We start from the raw sequence: 20,442 nt of genomic DNA on the forward strand, positions 1-20,442 counted from the left end.
TGTTCCACATCTTCTTTACCTATTCCTCTGTTGATGGACATTTCTGTTGCTTCTATGTTCTGGCTATTGTGAATAGTGCTTCAGTGGACATTGGAGTGCATGTATCTTTTTGAATTGTAGTTTTCTCTGGATATATGCTCAGAAGTGGGATTGCTGGATCAGCTAATCTATGTCAAAGGAGGCAAGAATATATGCTGGAGAAAATACAGTGTCTTTGATGAGTGGTGCTGGGAAAACTGGACAGGCACATGTAAAAGTATGAAATTAGAACACTCCCTAACACCATACACAAAAATAAACTCAAAATGGATTAAAGGCTGGATACTATATAACTCTTAGAGAAAAACATAGGCAGAACACTCTGACATAAATCACAGCAAGATCTTTTTGGTTCCACCTCCTGGAGTAATAAAAGTAAAACCACAAATAAACAAATGGGACCTAATGAAACTTAAAAGCTTTTTGTGCAACAAAGGAAATCATAAAATGAAAAAAAAAAAAACCTCAGAATAGGAGAAAATATTTGCAAACAAAGCAACTGACAAGGGATTGATCGCTAGAATACACAAATAGCTCACGCAAATAGCTCAATATTAAAAGAAAAAGATTTCTCCAGAGAAGATATACAGATGGCTAGAAAGCTCATCTTTTCAAGGTGCTCAACATCACTAATTATTAGAGAAATGCAAATCAAAACTGCAATGAGGTTATCACCTCTCACTGGTCAGGATGGCCATCATCAAAACGTCTACCCATTGTAAATGCTGGAGACGGTGTGGAGAGAAGGCAGCCCTCCTACACTGCTGGTGGCAATGTAAACTGGTACATCCACTGTGGAGAATTGCATGAAGGATCCTTAAAAAACTAAAAACAGAGCTACCAAATGGGCTTGCTCTTTACCTGTCTTTCATCCACTTGGACATGATCACTCCCTATCAGCCCTGGCTCTCTCTTCACTTTTGCTTTTATGCCTAGGCTCCAAATCTCTGCTTGAGTCATTGGAAATGGTGACACAGTTTGTACACTGTCTACTTGGCTCACACATTAGCTTTGATTTTCAGCCAATCCCTTGGCTTTTGTAAACTAGTTTGTGGACAGTCTATATTTCTCAGATGTGGTCTCCTGGAGACCAAATTCTTCTTAGGTGTTAATGTTATATGCTGTATTTATATGAAAGATAAGACATTTTACAGTTAATCTAGGACAGTTGGGTTAATTATCCTAACTGGGAACTTCATTTTAAGGCTACTTCACCAAGGTAGCTGTATGGTATTGACCTGCAAGACTATATTACAGTGTAACTTTATTAAAGGTAAAGGGAAAAACTGTCAGATAAGGTGTATTTTTAAAATTTAGATGCATCTATTAATGAGACAGAGCTTTCACCAGAGCAGTTGAAATCAGTGGACGCTTTGCCTCTGGGAGCTTCACATGGATGCTGTGTTTGAAGGGAGCTATTTTTCACAGGAATTAGAGCAAGGCAGAAATTCATTGTCATTTGGGTGGTGGCAGAGCTCATTTTGGAGATCTTAGGGAATGTGTTTTTTTCCTTAATGATCTAATATGTAAATTAAATACTTGAAGGCACATTAACAAGTAAATGTTCATGTGTAACCCATTTCATTCTTGGACAATAGTCTCTTTCTGTCTCTCATCTTCAGGGAGGGTCCAATTTTATCTGAGCATCCTTTCTTAGTATTTGACTTCAACAGCCTGTGATGAAAAGGATTTTGGACCCATAATGAAAAATTATTTATATCTCTTACTATATAGAACTGCAGTGGTTTGAGATCGGTGGGGACTTTTTGGCTGCACTGGGTCTTTATGCTGCACGTGGGCTTTCTCTAGATGTGGCGAGCAGGGGCTATACTTGAGTTGCGGTACCCGGGCTTCTCATTGTGGTGGCTTCTCTTGTCGTAGAGCATGAGTTCTAGGACACATGGGCTTCAGTAGTTGTAGCTTGCTGGCTCACGAGTTATGGCTTCAGGGCTCTAGAGCATGGACTTAACGGTGGCGCACAGGCTTTGTTGCTCCACGACTTGTGGAATCTTCCTGGATCAGGGATCAAACTCACGTCTCCTGCATTGGTAGATTTTTATCCACTGCATCACCAGGGAAGTATTGAGACTGGTTTTTGATTGTAAATGATTTTATTTATGAGCCAAAATAAAGACTTGTTTGAATATTTTCTTGAGGTAGCTTGTTGAAGGTATAAGATCCGTTTCAAGACAGATCCAGAGTTCAGAATTTAACTTTTAGATATTTTTTAGGTCATGTAAATGTGTCATTTGCATCTCTGTTCTTTAGGCCTCAGGAGCAATCCGACCTCTTGTATCTACTGTCATCAGTCCATCTGCAGACAGCTGCTTAGACCACTCACTGGAACGTGCCAGATACAGGGCAAGTGAAATGCCACAGGCCTTTCTATTTGATGTGATCTATGACGCATATCAGCAGGTAAGAATCTTGGCTTTTTAAAAATCTGCCATATTGGGCATCTTTAAGAATCACTCCCATATGTGGAGATTAGCTAGAAGAACTCATGGTGCTCTAGAGTGAACTCAAGGCTCAAATTAATTAGAGTGAAGTTGGTTCGTATGTGAAAAAGACCCAGACAGAGTCTGGAGGAGTCCATGTGAAATCGTCCTCGTGATCTGTCCCTTCCAGGGTGACACAGGCACACCTTCCTTCCAGCAATGACAAGGCAGCAGCATGGGTGTGATGCTTCTTTCCAGGGAAGCCCATTGGAGACTTGGTGTCTTAAGGCATTGGGTTGGTCATGTAGATAGTTCTGCCTTGCACATAAATTTCAGATTCCCAGGAGGAAAGCAGGTGTTCAGCGTAAACCATATTGTTTACATGGATGTCTAGGCACAGTGAACCACTCTTATCAGTTAACTATCCCTGGAAACACGCCAAGAAACAAACTCCCTGACGCTGGCTGAGGGCCTGCCTGGTGAGTGGGTCTTTGAAAGTTAAGCAGTCTTAGCCCTACTGTAGTAAACAATCTGCACAGCTGTAGAGACATTGTGTTAAAATTTTAAAGGTAAGTGATTTCAAAATACCAAATCATTTATGTTTAGGTTATACTACATTATCTTTGTTTTCATGTTTTGGAAACATTTTGTACCTGTAAATTTTACTGCTATTCATTTCTGTGTTTATTCATTAAACAGTTATTAAATATCAGGTATCATGCTTGACAGAAACTTTCCAGTGAAAAAGGATCATTGCAACAGCTAAAGCAGTGCTTGGCTTGGTTGATGTTAAATAATCAGTAACTAGAGATGGATGGACTGTAGAGATATATGAGATAATAGTAACATAAATATTGACATTTTATAATAAAAGAATACCACAATTTGGATAGTTGTTTTTGTTTAGTTGTTAAGTCATGTTCAACTCTTCTGGAACCCCATGGACTATAGTCCACCAGGCTCCCCTGTCCATGAGATTTTCTAAGTAAGAATACTGGAGTGGGTTGCCATTTCCTTCTCCAGGGGATCTTCTCAACTCGGGGATTAAACTCATGTCTCCTGCCTTGGCAGGAGGGTTCTTTACCACTGAGCCACCAGGAAAGCCCACATTTTGGATAAAAAGTAGTTAATGACATAATGAATCAATCTTGATTATCAATTACTGTTTTAAATATTGAATTCTCAGTAAATGAGAACCAGTTTTCATGGTATGAATAGTTGACCATGGTTTGTTTTCTTAAAATTTGCTACACAGAAATTTACCTTCATTTGGTCATTAATCAAATGTTACCCTATTAAAAATCATAAAAGCCTAAATCTTGCTGAGCTAGACATCTGCTTGATATTTCTAATATTTTTTAAGATTAATGAAAGAATTTGTTCATCTTTATGTGAGCATTCACTTTAAGAAGAATAAATGTTAGCTCTATTTTAGAAAATTTAATATAATCCTGTGAGCCTCACATTAGAGTAGTATTTTTCAACAATTTTTGATAGAGAATTAAGCCCTAAAGCACTGAGGTACTGATTCTCAAATTATGGTTACCAGCCCAGCAACCTTAAGCATGTTTTAGATCTTGTTAAAATGCAAATTCTGGGCCTTCACCTCAGACCTACTTAGTTAGAAACTCTGGGAATGGAAACACCTATTTGTGTTTTAACAAACAAGCCTGTCATGTGATCCTGATTAACCCTGATGGCTCAGATGGTTAAGCGTCTGTCTACAATGTAGGAGACCCGGGTTCGATCCCTGGGTTGGGAAGTTCCCTGGCGAAGGAAATGGCAATCCACTCCAGTACTATTGCCTGGAAAATCCCATGGACAGAGGAGCCTGGTAGGCTACAGTCCATGGGGTCGCAAAGAGTCAGACACGACTGAGCGACTGAGCGATCTTTGGGAACCAAAATTTACCACATACATCCCTAAGGTATTCATTGTATGTGGTAAAGTCTCTTCTGTTGCATTCTTGGGAGAATTGAGAATGGAGTCACACAAAACCAACTCTTCTATGGTTCAGATGAGGAATGCTCACAGCATTTTGGAGGTTTTGATGCAAGTTCTTATGAAAATCATTTTTGATCATAAAGTCATTCATAAGGAAGTTTGTATAAAATATTTTTCTCTTATCTATACTATTTGTGTATATATATGTTTTGGTTTTAACAAGTAGAGAAGAGTAAAACAGGACAGAATTCCAGGGGTGGGAAGTCATTTTCTATAGATTGGTCAGAGGTACCATGTGAAAAGGTAAAATTTAAGCCAGCATTGGGAAGTAAGTGAGGAGATAAGTCATGCCGGTAACTGAGAGCGTTATTTTAGGTACAGGATGCAGAATCTAAAAAGGTGGCATGAGGCTAGAGAAGAATGACATCATGGAGGGAAGTAGGAGATGTGGTTAGGGAGGCCCTGTGTGTGGTATCTTGTAGCGTCTTAAAGGCAGTGATATGGGCTTTAGGTTTTACCTTGAATGAAAGGGGAACTTTAGATGGTGCTGTGTGAAGTCCTACTTCTATGGGGCCACCCTATCCCTTGTGGGGATGGTACCTTACAGAAGGTGAGGGAAGAAGTAAGCTATTGTGATGATCAAGGCAAAGATGATGACAATTAGGGCGATTTGTGCAATATAGTATTTGGTGTGAAGTGTTTGTGTTCTGAAGAGATTTAGAGGTAAAGTGAGGCTAGGCCATTTAGTCTATCCTGTTCAGGTAGACTAAATGGCCTGTCTGACTAAGTGGCCTCTAGAAACCGGAAATGTCAAGGAAATTTCAGAATGGGAAGACCAATGGGTCCGAGGATTTGCTCTGAATAACTAGAACACAGTGGTCCTTTATTGAGATAGGAAATGCTAGGGAAGAGAGTTTTTGTATGATTAGATCAAAAGTTTGCTTCTGTTGTACTGTTTGAGATTTCCTGTAGACTTTGTAAAAAATGTGAAGGAGATAGTTGAATATGCTGCTGCTGCTGCTAAGTCACTTTAGTCGTGTCCGACTCTGTGTGACCCCATAGACGGCAGCCCACCAGGCTCCTCCATCCATGGGATTCTCCAGGCAACGGTACTGGAGTGGGGTACCATTGTCTTCTCCAATAGTTGAATATATGAAATTGTAATTCTGTGGAAAGATCCAGATAAAGATAGGCACTTGACTTCCTGTAGAGCTCAGGGAACCCTACTCAGGGCTCTGTGGTAACCTAAGTGGGAAATAAATCCAAAAAAGAGGTGATATATGCATATAGCTGACTCACTTTGCTGTACAGTAAAAACCAACACATTGTAAAGCAACTAGACTCCAGTGAAAAATTAATAAAAAGAGAAGAGCTAATGCCTATCCTTCTAAAACTCTTTCAAGAAGTTGCAGAGGAAGGAACACTTGCAACCTCATTCTACGAGGCCATCATCACCCTGACACCAAAACCAGACAAAGACAACACAAAAAAAGAATACTATAGGCCAATATCACTGATGAACATAGATGCAAAAATGCTCAACAAAATTTAGCAAACAGAATTCAGCAACACATCAAAAAGCTCATACACCATGATCAAGTTGGGTTTATTCCAGGGATGCAAGGATTCTTCTATATATGCAAATCAATCAATGTGATGTACCATATTAACAAATTGAAAGATAAAAACCATATGATCTCAGTGGAAGTGAAAGTGAAGTCGCTCAGTCGTGCCCGACTCTTTGTGACCCCATGGATAGTAGCCGGCACCAAGGTCCCCCATCCATGGGATTTTCAAGTCAAGAGTACTGGAGTGGGTTGCCATTTCCTTCTCCAGGGAATCTTCCCAACCCAGGGATTGAACCCAGGTCTCTCACATTGTAGACAGTAGATGCAGGAAAAAGCCTTTGACAAAATTCACACCCATTTATGATTAAATGGTCCTAGAAGGAACTTACCTGAACATGGTAAAGGCCATATATGATAAACCTACAGGAAACATTATTCTCAATGGTGAAAAACTGAAAGCATTCCCCCTAAGATCAGGAACAAGACAAGGGTGTCAACTTTCACCACTATTATTCAAGATAGTTCTGGAAGTCCTAGCTATAGCAATCAGAGAAGAAAAAGAAATAAAAGGAATTCAGATTGGAAAAGAAGAAGTAAAGCTCTCGCTGTTCCCAGATGACATGATACTGTACATAGAAAACCCTAAAGATAGTATCAGAAAATTACTAGAGCTAATCAGTGAATATAGCAAAGTTGCAGGATACAAAATGAATGCACAGAAGTCACTTGCATTTCTATATACTAATAGTGAAAAATCAGAAAGGGAAATTAAGGAATCAATCCCTTTCACCATTGCAACTAAAAGAAATATCTAGGAGTAAACATACCTAAGGAGACAAAAGAACTGTACACAGAAAATTATAAGACACTAATGAAAGAAATCAAAGGCAACATAAACAGATGGAGAGATATATTCCATGTTCCTGGGTAGGAAGAATCAATATTGTGAAAATGGGTATACTACCAAACTCAATCTGTAGATTCAATGTGATCCCTATCAAATTACCAATGACATTTTTCACAGAACTAGAACAAAAAATTTCACAATTCAGATGGAAACACAAAAGAATAGCCAAAGCAATCTTGAGAAAGAAGATTGGAGCTGGAGAAATCAACCTTCCTGACTTCAGATTACTACAAAGTTACAGTCATCAAGACAGTATGATACCTGCATAAAAACAGAAATATGAAACAAGATAGAAAGCCCAGAAATAAACCCATGCACCTCTGGGTACCTTATTTTTGAGAAAGGAGGCAAGAATATACAATGGGGCAAAAACAGCCTCTTCAATAAATGGTGCTGGGAAAACTGGATAGCTACGTGTAAAAGAATGAAATTAGAACACTTCCTAACACCATACACAAAGATAAACTCAAAATGGATTAAAGACCTACATGTAAGCCCAGAAACAGTAAAACTCTTAGAGGAAAACATAGGCAGAACACCCGACAACATAAAGCAAAGCACAATCCTCTATGACCCACCTCCTTGAGTAACAAAAATAATAACAAAAGTAAACAAATGGGACCTAATTAAACTTAAAAGCTTTTGCACAGCAAAGGAAACTATAAGCATGGTGCAAAGATAACCCTCAGAATGGGAGAAAATAATAGTAAATGAAACAACTGACAAAGGATTAATTTCCAAAATATAGAAGCAGCTCGTATAACTCAATGCCAGAAAAACAAACAACCCAATCAAAAAGTGGGAAAAAGACCTAAACAGATATTTTTCCAAAGAAGACATACAGATGGCTAACAAACACATGAAAAGATGCTCAACATCGCTCATTATTAGAAAAATCCAAATCAACACTACAATGAGATATCGCCTCACATTGGTCAGAATGGCCATCATCAAAAAGCCTATAAACAATAAATGCTGGAGAGGGTGTGGAGAAAGGGAATGCTTTTGCACTGTTGGTGGGAATGTAAATTGATACAGCCAGTATGGAAGACGGTGTGGAGATTCCTTAAAACACTAGGAATAAAGCCACCATATGACCTAGCAATCCCACTCCTAGGCATATACCGTGAGGAAACCAAAATTGAAAAGACACATGTATCCCATTGCTCATTGCAGCACTATTTACAGTAGCTAGAACATGGAAGCAACCTAGATGTCCATCAACAGATGAATGGACAAAGGAGTTGTGGTACATATACACAATGGAATATTACTAGGCCATAAAAAGGAATGCATTTGAGTCAGTTCTAATGAGGTGGATGAACCAAGAACCTATTATACAGAGTGAAGTAAGTCAGAAAGAGAAAGAGAAATATTGTATTTTAACACATATATACGGAATCTAGAAAAATGATGCTGAAGAATTTATTTATAGGGCAGCAATGAAGAAACAGAGAGAATAGGCTTGTGGACATGGGGAGAGGGGAGGAGAGGGTGAGATGTATGGAAAGAGTAACATGGAAACTTACATTACCATGTGTAAAATAGATAGCCAATGGGAATTTGCTGAATGGCTGAGGAAACTCAAACAGGGGCTCTGTATCAACCTAGAGGGGTGGGATGGGGAGGGAGATGGGAAGGAGGTTCAAAAGGGAGGGGATATATGTATAGCTCTGGCTGATTGATTCATGTTGAGGTTTGACAGAAAACAACAAAATTATGCAAAGCAATTATCCTTCAATAAAAAATAAAAAAAAAGATAGGCACTTGATAATTATCATCTTTCAGACATTTAATGCTGTGGCATTGACTGAGATAAGTAGAAAAACTGGTAGAGAGAAAATAGGAGGGACAAAGGCTGAATCCTGGGGCAGTCACAGATTCTGAGTATGAAAAGATGTATTAGTTTCCTGTTACTGTTGAAACAAATCCACACTCTCAGAGAACTGAAAAGAGAACTTTAAAATTCTGGAGATCGGAAATCTAAAATCAAGATGATAGGGCTGTGTTTCTTGAGACTGCAGTGGAGACTATTTCCTTGACATTTCCGGTTTCTAGAGGCCACTTCATTCTTGGCTCCTGGCCTGTCCTTCGTACTACTCTTGCTTTCAGTGTTCCTGCCTTCTGTGTCCTGCCTTCCTCTGAGAAGAATTCTAGTGATTACATCAGGCCCACCTAGGTCATCCAGGATGATCTTCCCGTCTCAAAGTCTCTAATGTTATCTTCAAAGTCCCTTTACCATATTAATGGACATACTCAGATTCTGGGAATTAGGAAATAGATATCTTGGGAAGAAGATTTTTCAGAAGAGGAGTGGCCGCAGAGTAAGAGGGTAATGTTCCAGGAGCCTAGTAAAGGAGTTCAAGAATGATTCAGTGCTCCATAATGGTTTAAACAGAAGAAAGGATTGAGAACTGACCATAAGCCTTACTAATGTGAGATGAGTGGTGTTTGAAGGGGAGGAGTAGTAACAGAAGCCTGGGTGCAATTGATTGGCTAGTGAATAGGAGGCCGCTCTTTATAGGAACTTCCATGCATATGGAGGAGACAAATGGGCGTAACTGAAAGGGGTTATAAACTAAGAATTTTTTTTGTGAAGGTGGATGACGTAGCATATTGACTGTAGTTATTGTTGTTCTGTCACTAAGTTATATCTGACTCTTTGTGACCCTGTGGACTGCAGCACGCCAGGCTTCTGTGGTCCTTCACTATCCCCAGAGTTTGCTTAAACTCAAGTGCTGCCATCCAACCATCTCATCCTCTGTTGCTCCTTTCTCCTCCTGCCCTCAATCTTTCCCAGCATTAGAGTCTTTTCCAGTGAATTGGGGTCTTCACATCAGGTGGTCGAAGTATTGGGGCTTCTGCATCAGTGCTTCCAATGAATATTCAGGGTTGATTTCCTTTAGCACTGACTGGGTTGATTTCCTTACAGTCCAAGGGACTCTCAAGAGTCTTATCCAGCACCATCAGTTCTTCAGCGATTAGCCTTGTTTATGATCCAAATCTCGCATTTATATATGACTACTGGAAAAACCATAGCATTGACTATGGCAGACCATTGGCAAAACCAAACCAAACCAAACCATTGGCAAAATGACGTCTCTGCTTTTTGATACACTGTCTAGGTTTGTCACCGTTTCTTCCAAGGAGCAAACATTTTATTTCTAGGTTACAGTCACCATCCACAGTGATTTTGGAGCCCAAGAAAATAAAATCTGTTACTGCTTCCACTTTTTCCCAGGACTGTTTGCCATGAGGTGATGGAATCGGATGCCGTGATCTTAATTTTCTGAGTGTTGAGTTACAGGCCACCCTTTTCACTCTCCTCTTTCACCCTCATCAAGAGGCTCCTTAGTTCCTCCTCACTTTTTGCCATTGGAGTGATACCATCTCTTTTTATGAGGTGGTTTATGTTTTTCCTGGAAATCTTGATTCTAGCTTGTGATTCATCCAGCCTGGCATTTTGCATGATGTACTCTGCATATAAGTTAAATAAACAAGATGACAATATACAGCTTTGACATACTCCTTTCCTAATTTTGAATCATTCACATGTTCCATGAAAGGTTCTAACTGTTGCTTCTTGACCTGCATTCAGGTTTCTCAGGAGACAGGTAAAGTGGTCTGGTATTCCCATCTCTTGAAGAATTTTCCACAGTTTATTGTAATCCACTCAGTCAAAGGCTTTAGCATAGTCAGTGAAACAGAGGTAGTTGTTTTTTTGGAATTTCCTTGCTTTTTCTGTGATCCAGTGGATGTTGGCAATTTGATCTCTGGTTCCTCTGCCTTTTCTAAATCCAGCTTGAACGTCTGGAAGTTCACGGTTCATGTACTGTTGAAGCCTTGAAGGATTTTGAGCATTACCTTGCTAGCTTGTGAAATGAGCACAATTGTACAGTAGTTTGAACATTGTTTGGCATTGCCCTTCTTTGAGATTGGAATGAAAACTGACCTTTTCCACTCCTGTGACCACTGCTAAATTTTCCAAATTTGCTGACATACTAACTGCAACACTTTAACAGCATCATCTTTTAGGGTTTGAAATAGCTCAGCTGGAATTTCATCACCTCCTCTAGCCTTGTTTGTTATAATGCTTCCTAAGTCCCATTTTACTTCAGACTCCAGGATGTCAGGCTCTAGGTGAGTGACCACACCATGTGGTTATCTGGGTGATTAAGACCTTCCTTGTATGGTTCTTTTGTGTATTTTTGTGATTTCTTTTTAATCTCTTCTGCTTCTGTTAGGTCCTTACCATTTCCGTTCTTTATTTTGCCCATCTTTGCATGAAATGTTCCCTTGGTATCTCTAATTTTCTTGAAGAGATCTCTAGTCTTTCCCATTCTTTTATTTTCCTCTATTTCTTTGCACTATTCATCTAAGAAGGCCTTCTTATCTCTCCTTGCTATTCTTTGGCATTCTGCATTCAGTTATTGCATTAACATATTGATATGCTGATGTAATTATTTTAGTTCAGGTCAGTCACTCAATTGTGTCCAACTCTTTGTGACCCCTTGGACTGCAGTATGCCAGGCTTCCGTGTTCATCACCAATTCCCAGAGCTTACTAAAAGTCATGTCCATTGAGTTGGTGATGCCATCCAACCATCTCATCCTCTGTCATCCCCTTCTCCTCCCTCCTTCAATCTTTCCCAGCATCAGGGTCTTTTAACATGAATCAGTTCTTCGCATCAGGTGGCCAAAGTATTGGAGTTTCAGCTTCAGCATCAGTTCTTCCAGTGAATATTCAGGACTGACTGATACTGTATTGAGAAGGGATAGGGTATCGTATAAGGCTACAGAGACAGGAGCTAAGGCCATATTTGGGTATAGATATAAATTAATAGATGTAGGGAAGATGTGGAATTTGTAGTCTGGTTTTTATCTTCTCAGTGATATGGGGTGCAAGTATTAGGTGAGACCCAGGGAGGGGTGGTATCTAGGCTTAGGAAAGAGAAGGTTTGAAAGAGTAAATACTGTCTTGTGTTCTTAAATTCTTATACTTTAGCTAAAAATATACAAAACTTGTCCCAAGGGAAAACACAAAGCTGTCCCAAGGAAAAAAATACATCTATATTCAAGGATTATTTTCTGGGCATTTGTGGAAAATTGAAATATTGGATTGAAAAACCACCTAAATGGGTCAGTCATTAATGTGACCTTGAAATATGTACTTGACCTGTGAAGTTGTTATATATTATCAAGGGTGTAACTTTCCTTTGTGGAACTCATATAGAAAATACATAATAGTGTTAATCATTTCCTGAGTTCATCAGAAATTAGTTAGTTGTAAGTCTAACAGGTCACATGAGATTGAATTATATGCAGAAGAAACACATCTTAATCTGATCTAGAGTCATATGGCCATGACCAAAAAGGTTTTTTTATTTTCATTTTTTTAAAATTTGAGATTATGGATGACTTTTCCTCCTCAAATGGTTCCGTGGTGCTGGGCGCTTATAGATGTCAGGACGCAAGTTCTGTACGTGGCTCTGCTGTGTTGTTTTCCCGACCATTTCTCATCTGCTCTCATCATTCTCCTGTTCTATGTGCTCTAGTTATGCTCACCTTATTTCCTCAAATACAAGTTTGGTCTAGAAGTTTACTTCCTATCTTGCTATATATCCTTTAGATAGTAAGTAGATTATCATTTAAGGAAGACTTTACTGTCCACCCTCACATCCACTGGGTTAGACCAGCCTACTACACGTTTCCAAGTGCCCTGTTTTTTCTGCCCAGCATCACAATTAGAGTGGAATAATTACTTGTGAAATCAATTATGAAATGTCCAACTCTCCTGCTAGACCATGAGCCCTGTGAAGGTAGGGATGGTATCTGTCTTAGTAACTTGCCTGACACATTGTTAGTATCAAGTACATATATGTTCAGTGGAGGAACAGAAAAGAATATGCATATAAATATGAAAAATCTCCAACGTACTGGTTCTTTTGGGCCACTTCAAGATATTAACACTGTTTCCACTCTGCATTTAGATGCCTATGCAAATGTTACCTCATTAAAGGAGCTTTCCACTGATAACTTCATATAAAATAATATTCTTCATCATGTAATGCTTTATTCTGTTTTAGTTTCGTATCACTGACGTATTTTTGGTAGGTTTTTTCTCTTTCCTGAATGTTCCATAAGAGCAGGGATTTTGTCTTATCTCTAGCACCTGGAAGAGTTCATGGCTTCTGTGAAGTTTGTAATATTTTCAAATATAAGAATTTTATACATATATAGGTATACATAGGTATATGTTTATTTGTTATCACTTAGGTTATCACTTAGGTCAGTTATCACTTAGGTCAGTTATTTGGAGAAGGCAATGGCACCCCACTCCAGTACTCTCGCCTGGAAAATCCCAGGGTTGGAGGAGCCTGGTAGGCTGCAGTCCATGGGGTCGCTAAGAGTCAGACATGACTGAGCGACTTCACTTTCACTTTTCACTTTCATGCATTGGAGAAGGAAATGGCAACCCACTCTAGTGTTCTTGCCTGGAGAATCCCAAGGATGGGAAAGCCTGGTGGACTGCTGTCTACAGGGTCGCACAGAGTCGGACATGACTGAAGCGACTTAGCAGTAGCAGCAGCAGGTCAGTTATTATATAAAAAGCTTTGCATGGGGACACTATAAATGTGTATGTACATACTGAATTCTTTTCTAAAACCTTCAAGAAATTTGTCTGAGAAATCAGAAATGTAGACAGATATTTGGGTTTAAAGCTGGTGATTTGCAACATTTTTGTAAATGTGAAAAATTATATTTGTCCTCTATTTCTAGAGACTAGTTTAATTAGTAATTTTAAAGTGTCACTTAAAGTTGTTTTGAGGGAGTTTTTATGGAGCATGAATATGCTCATGATATTAATATAATTTGTTTTGTTAGCTCTATATAATGTGTTTTTATGCTTACATGTCCAAATGTATGTGTATGAGTACATACACACAGTAGGAAAACTAGTTGGATATGTGAATACTGACATGTGACTGAGGTGACAGTAATTGAAGTCATTAAAAATCTATAGATGTGATATACATTTAAGATATATTAATACTAAGTATTTGGTTTTGATTGGTTTTGGACTTTCCAATGTACTTGATTTTGTTGCTTAGTTCAGTTCAATTCAGTCTCTCAGTTGTGTCCGACTCTTTGCGACCCCATGAACCACAACACGCCAGGCCTCCCTGTCCATCACCAACTCCCGGAGTTCACCCAAACCCATGTCCATCGAGTCAGTGATGCCATCCAACCATCTCATCCTCTGTCGTCCCCTTCTCCTCCTGCCCTCAATCTTTCCGAGCATCACAGTCTTTTCAAATGAGTCAGCTCTTTGCATCAGGTGGCCAAAGTAGTGGAGTTTCAGCTTCAACATCAGTCCCTCCAATGAACACCCAGGACTGACCTCCTTTAGAATGGACTGGTTGGATCTCCTTGCAGTCCAAGGGACTCTCAAGAGTCTTCTCCAACACCACAGTTCAAAAGCATCAATTCTTCAGCGCTCAGCTTTCTTCACAGTCCAACTCTCACATCCATACATGACCAGTGGAAAAACAATAGCCTTGACTGGACGGACCTTTGTTGGTGAAGTAATGTCTCTGCTTTTGAATATGCTGTCTAGGTTGGTCATAACTTTTCTTCCAAGGAGTAAGTGTCTTTTAATTTCATGGCTGCAGTCACCATCTGCAGTGATTTTGGAGCCCAGAAAAATAAAGTCAGCCACTGTTTCCACTGTTTCCCCATCTATTTGCCATGAAGTGATGGGACCAGATGCCATGATCTTAATTTTCTGAATGTTGAGCTTTAAGCCAACTTTTTCACTCTCCACTTTCACTTTCATCAAGAGGCTCTTTAGTTCTTCTTCGCTTTCTGCCATAAGGGTGGTGTCATCTGCATATCTGAGGTTATTGATATTTCTCCCGGCAATCTTGATTCCAGCTTGTGCTTCTCCAGCCCAGCGTTTCTCATGATGTACTCGGCATATAAGTTAAATAAGCAGGGTGACAATATACAGCCTTGACAAACTCCTTTTCGTATTTGGACCAGTCTGTTGTTCCATGTCCAGTTCTAACTGTTGCTTCCTGACCTGCACATAGGTTTCTCAATAGGCAGGTCAGGTGGTCTGGTATTCCCATCTCTTTCAGAATTTTCCACAATTTATAGTGATCCACACACTCAAAGGCTTTGGCATAGTTAATAAAGCTATTGTTGCTTAGAAATGATTAAAAAAAACTTTCATTCTTTGAATTTTTGATGACATCAAGCAGCTGCTAAAGAAGAAGATGGCTAAAGAATAACAAACAAATTCAGCAGTGAAAATTATGCAGTCTATAGAAACACGAGGGAAAGCACTAGATTGGTTCAGAGTATTCTTATTGGATATTCAATACATAATCATGTTCTATACTGCTTTTGAAAAATTTTGTACAAAAGCTTTTAAAATTACATGAATCAGTTTTTTGAGGAAAATTGATATGGTAGGTACAGATGGTATTCTAAACTTTATTGAGAGACCTGGCCTCATTTCTAACACAAATGTTTAAGTTTTCAGTGAGAATCTTAGAAGATAAATTTTTGTGAAAATGCACACGCATGGAAGACACATCAGGTCTCAACTAGTGACAGAATTGTTCTTTTGGTGTTAACTATGTACTCTTTGATATCATAGACTTTACTGTAGAGATTAATGTGTTAAATTTTCTCAATCTCCATTAAGAGTATTTTAATAAAAACGAGTGTTTAATTTGAAAGGAAAAAAAAACATCTTTTAAAAACATGCCTAAAACAACCATTTGATTTTTAAAGATTCCTGTCACTTAATTAGGTCCAAGAATACAGTCATACAATTAAAGGAATATAACAGGAATTTCCCTTTGTAATATGTATCCTGCCCACCCCCCACACGTATTAGAATGACTAAGACTTGTATCTTATACTGGGTATTAACACATTAGGCTTTAAATGCTGAGTTAACAAGAAACCAATTTCGAACATGAAATTTTGTGAAGTCTTTTCCTTATATCCACAAGCAGTACACTTCTCAGCTGTTGTATTGCCATTTTTAACATGATGTGCTTGCCCGTTCCTTCTCCTCCCCTACTCAGTGTTTAGGTAGGCCTGGATTGGAGTTGGAGTGATCAGGAAGAGCCTTAGAATAAAGTCTCAGAGGAAATCTCACATTACATGGAGTTTTGAAAAGGAAAAGTAGTTTTGATTTGCATTTCTCTGATAATGAGTGATGTTGAGCATCTTTTCATGTGTTTGTTAGCCATTTGTACGTCTTCTTTGGAGAAATGTCTATTTAGTTCTTTGGCCCATTTTTTGATTGGGTCGTTTATTTTTCTGGAATTGAGCTGCAGGAGTTGCTTGTATATTTTTGAAATTAGTTGTTTGTCAGTTGCTTCATTTGCTATTATTTTCTCCCATTCTGAAGGCTGTCTTTTCACCTTGCTTATAGTTTCTTTTGTTGTGCAGAAGCTTTTAATTTTAATTAGATCCCATTTATTTATTTTTGCTTTTATTTCCAATATTCTGGGAGGTGGGTCATAGAGGATCCTGCTGTGATGTATGTCGGAGAGTGTTTTGCCTATGTTCTTCTCTAAGAGTTTTATAGTTTCTGGTCTTATGTTTAGATCTTTAATCCATTTTGAGTTTATTTTTGTGTATGGTGTTAGAAAGTGTCCTAGTTTCATTCTTTTACAAGTGGTTGACCAGTTTTCCCAGCACCACTTGTTAAAGAGATTGTCTTTTCACCATTGTATATTCTTGCCTCCTTTGTCAAAGATAAGGTGTCCATAGGTGTGTGGGTTTATCTCTGGGTTTTCTATTTTGTTCCATTGATCTATATTTCTGTCTTTGTGCTGGTACCATACTGTCTTGATGACTGTGGCTTTGTAGTAGAGCCTGAAGTCAGGCAGGTTGATTCCTCCAGTTCCATTCTTCTTTCTCAAGATTGCTTTGGCTATTCGAGGTGTTTTGTATTTCCATACAAATTGTGAAATTATTTGTTCTAGCTCTGTGAAAAATACCTGGCTGTGATCCAAAAGTCTACAAGCAATAAATGCTGGAGAGGATGTGGAGAAAAGGGAACCCTCTTACACTGTTGGTGGGAATGCAAACTAGTACAGCCTCTATGGAGAACAGTGTGGAGATTCCTTAAAAAACTGGCACTAGAACTGCCATACGACCCAGCAATCCCACTGCTGGGCACACACACTGAGGAAACCAGAATTGAAAGTGACACGTATACCCCAATGTTCATCGCAGCACTGTTTATAATAGCCAGGACATGGAAGCAACCTAGATGTCCATCAGCAGACGAATGGATAAGAAAGCTGTGGTACATATACACAAAGGAGTATTACTCAGCCATTAAAAAAGAATACATTTGAATCAGTTCTAATGAGGTGGATGAAACTGGAGCCTATTATACAGAGTGAAGTAAGCCAGAAAGAAAAACACCAATACAGTATACTAACGCATATATATGGAATTTAGAAAGATGGTAATGATAACCCTGTATGCGAGACAGCAAAAGAGGCACAGATGTATAGAACAGTCTTTTGGACTCTATGGGGGGGGGATGACTTGGGACAGTGGCATTAAAACATGTATAATATTATATAAGAAACAAATCGCCAGTCCAGGTTCGATGCAGGATACAGGAAGCTTGGGGCTGGTGCACTGGGATGACCCAGAGGGATGGTACGGGGAAGGAGGTGGGAGGGGGGTTCAGGATGGGGAACATGTGTACCCCATGGTGGATGCATGTTGATGTATGGCAAATCCAATACAATATTGTAAAGTAAAAAAAATAATAATTTTAAAAAATAAATAAAAAAAAGGAAAAGCAGGAAAGATAGGGGGGCACAAATTGTTTTTATAAATGAAGAATTGACCTGCTTTTGCTGTCTCCCATGGATTTTGGATAGTTTACATTTTCCTTTGTTTCAAGGTATTTTACTTTTGTCTTTGATTTTCTTGTCCATTGGTTGCTCAATAACATGTTGTTTAGTTTCTACATTTGTTTTTTCCAGTTTTCTACTTGGAGCTGCTCTTTAGTTTCATGGGTTGGAAAAGATGCTTGATTTTATTTCAGTCCTCTTAAGTTTATTGAGACTTGTTTTGTTACCTAACATGGTGTCTATCCTGGAAAATGTTTCACGTGCACTTGAAAGTAATGTGTATTATATAGTTTTTGTATGGAAAGTTCCGTATCCAGTCTATCTGGGCTAATGTGTCTTAAGGCCATTGTTTCTAGATCAGTTTTTTTGGTCTGGATGATCTGTTCATTGTTGTGAGTATTAAAGTCACCTAGTGTTACTATATTGCTGTACATCTCTCACTTTATGTCTATTAATGTTTACTTTATGTATCTAGGTGCTCCTATATCGGGTGTATAAATATTTTTGTATTATCTTCTTTTGGATTAACTTCTTTATTACTCTTTGATGCCCTTGTCTTCAGTTAGTCTTTCTTTTACCGTCTTTTTTGTTGAGTATGCATGTTGCTATCCCCAACTGTATGATTTTGCTTCCATTTGTATGGAATTTTTTCCATCACTTCACTTTCAATCTTTTTGTGTCTTTATATCTTACACTAGTCTCTTGTAGGCAGCTTATAGATAGGTCTCATTTTTTTTGTCCATTCAGCTGGTCTGTCTTTTGGAGCATTTAGTTTATTTATGTTAAAAATGATGGATACGTATTGACAGATATTGTTTGGGTGATTTCCACTATTTTGTCTTCTAGATTGAAGATACATTTTTCTATCATCTAATCTGCTATTGATTGTTTCTAGTGTATTTTTCATTTCAATTGTTGTGTTCTTCAGTTCTGATTAGTTCTTTCTTACAGTTTGTAACTTTTTGTTAATTGTCTTTTCTCTGTTTTTGTCCTGAGTTGGGTAAGCATGTTTATGACTGTTACTTTTAACTCTTTATTAGGTAAGTTCTCTCTGTTTCATTAGACTTGGGGAGAGCCGGTTTATCTTGTTCTTTAATTTCTGCATATCTTTGAATTAAGCAGAATAGCGCCTTTTCTGGTCTTAGGGCTTCCCTGGTGGCTCAGCTGGTAAAGAATCTGCCTGCAATGCAGGAGACCCCTGTGTGATTCCTGGGATAGGTAGTTCCCTGGAGAAGGGATAGGCTACCCACTCCAGTATTCTTGGGCTTCCCTGGTGGTTCAGATGGTAAAGAATCCTCCTGCAATGCAGGAGACCTGGGTTCGATCCCTGGGTTGGGAAGATCCCCTGGAAGAGGGCATGACAACCCACTCCAGTATTCTTCCTTGGAAAATCCCCATGGACAGAGGAGCCTGGTGAGCTACAGTCCATGGGGTCCCAAAGAGTCAGACATGACTGAATGACTAAGCTCACACATGCACCTGGTCTTAAGGGCCTAGCTCTGTTTAGGAGTGTGCCTAGTGTAGCCTCTGTGGGTTGGGTGACTTGGAGGGGTGGGCTGGAATGGTCTTGGGCTGGAGGGTCTCTAGGTGCACTGTGATGGGGCTACCTTGGAAGGACCACTGGAACTTGAATGGGCACTGTGAGGTTCTGGTGTTACTATAGGAGAGCTGACTTGGTAAGATGCCCAGAGCTGGTATGGGCTCAGAGGTTATGGGGGCACTGTGGCAGCATTGGCAGGCCAATTGAGTGCCTGGACCGTGTTCCCACCTGTGCCATCAAGGTTGAGGAATGCAAAAAATGGCAGTCTGTGGTGACTCTGATCCCAGAGAGATTTTCAGCTGTTCCTCACTATCCCTATGCCTTCCATTTGGCAAATGCTCTTTGGTTAGTAAATGCATTTCCTTCATGTAGTATAGGTGTCCTTTAAACCACTGTTTATTTTCCATGGCGCCCCAGGACAGGCAGATCTGTGCACAGGCCCCTTGGTGATGTCCCTCCTTACAGCAAGTTGACACATTGTGGGGTGTGATTTTCACTGATACCATCTCTCCTACCCATCTTTATCTGTGTGGTCTTTCTATTACTTGTTGTGAAGAATGTGTTCAATCAGCCCTCAGTTCTTCAGGAGGAAGTGCTCGGTGTGTAGGTGTAGACTTGGTGTGTCCATGTGAGGAGATTAGTTCTAGGTCATTTTATAATGTTGAATTGGACTGGAACCTGATGGCTATTGTTAATTAACATTTCAGTGTCTATAATGGTTATTGAACTATCAAAGCTTTGTCATATTCCTGGTGCCAATTTTGACATACTATGTTTGTCTGGAAATTTATCTGTTTATTGATATTTCAAATTTATTGACATATTATTTTTAATTTTTATCTATTGGAAGAGGCTATTTGTATAAAAATCGGCCAATTATATATCTTCTTTGGAGACATGTCTATTCAAGTCCTTTGCACCTTTCAAAAACTGGATTGTGTTCTTGTTCAGTTGTGGAAATTCTATATATATTCTGGATATTAATGCCTTACCAGATTAGCTATGCAAATATTTTCTCCTACTCTGTGGACTGCCTTTTCAGTTCTGGTGATAGTACCCTTTGATGCATGGGTCTTTTAATTATGATATACTCTAATTTATCAAAT

General features: G+C 39.1%; 1 protein-coding gene across 6 annotated transcripts in view; it reads left to right on the top strand.

Moving 5' to 3' along the window:
- Positions 1–20,442, top strand: part of CRPPA (CDP-L-ribitol pyrophosphorylase A) — a 468,932-nt gene that overhangs the window by 42,475 nt on the left and 406,015 nt on the right. For all 6 annotated transcript variants that reach the window (XM_070369770.1, XM_070369771.1, XM_070369768.1 and 3 more), the window contains one exon: positions 2,308–2,457. In XM_070369770.1, the coding sequence (XP_070225871.1) occupies positions 2,308–2,457 (150 nt within the window). The remainder of the gene's footprint in view (positions 1–2,307; positions 2,458–20,442) is intronic.

The sequence above is a fragment of the Bos mutus genome, chromosome 4 (genome assembly GCF_027580195.1).
Source record: "Bos mutus isolate GX-2022 chromosome 4, NWIPB_WYAK_1.1, whole genome shotgun sequence".
Taxonomy (NCBI): Eukaryota; Metazoa; Chordata; class Mammalia; order Artiodactyla; family Bovidae; genus Bos; species Bos mutus.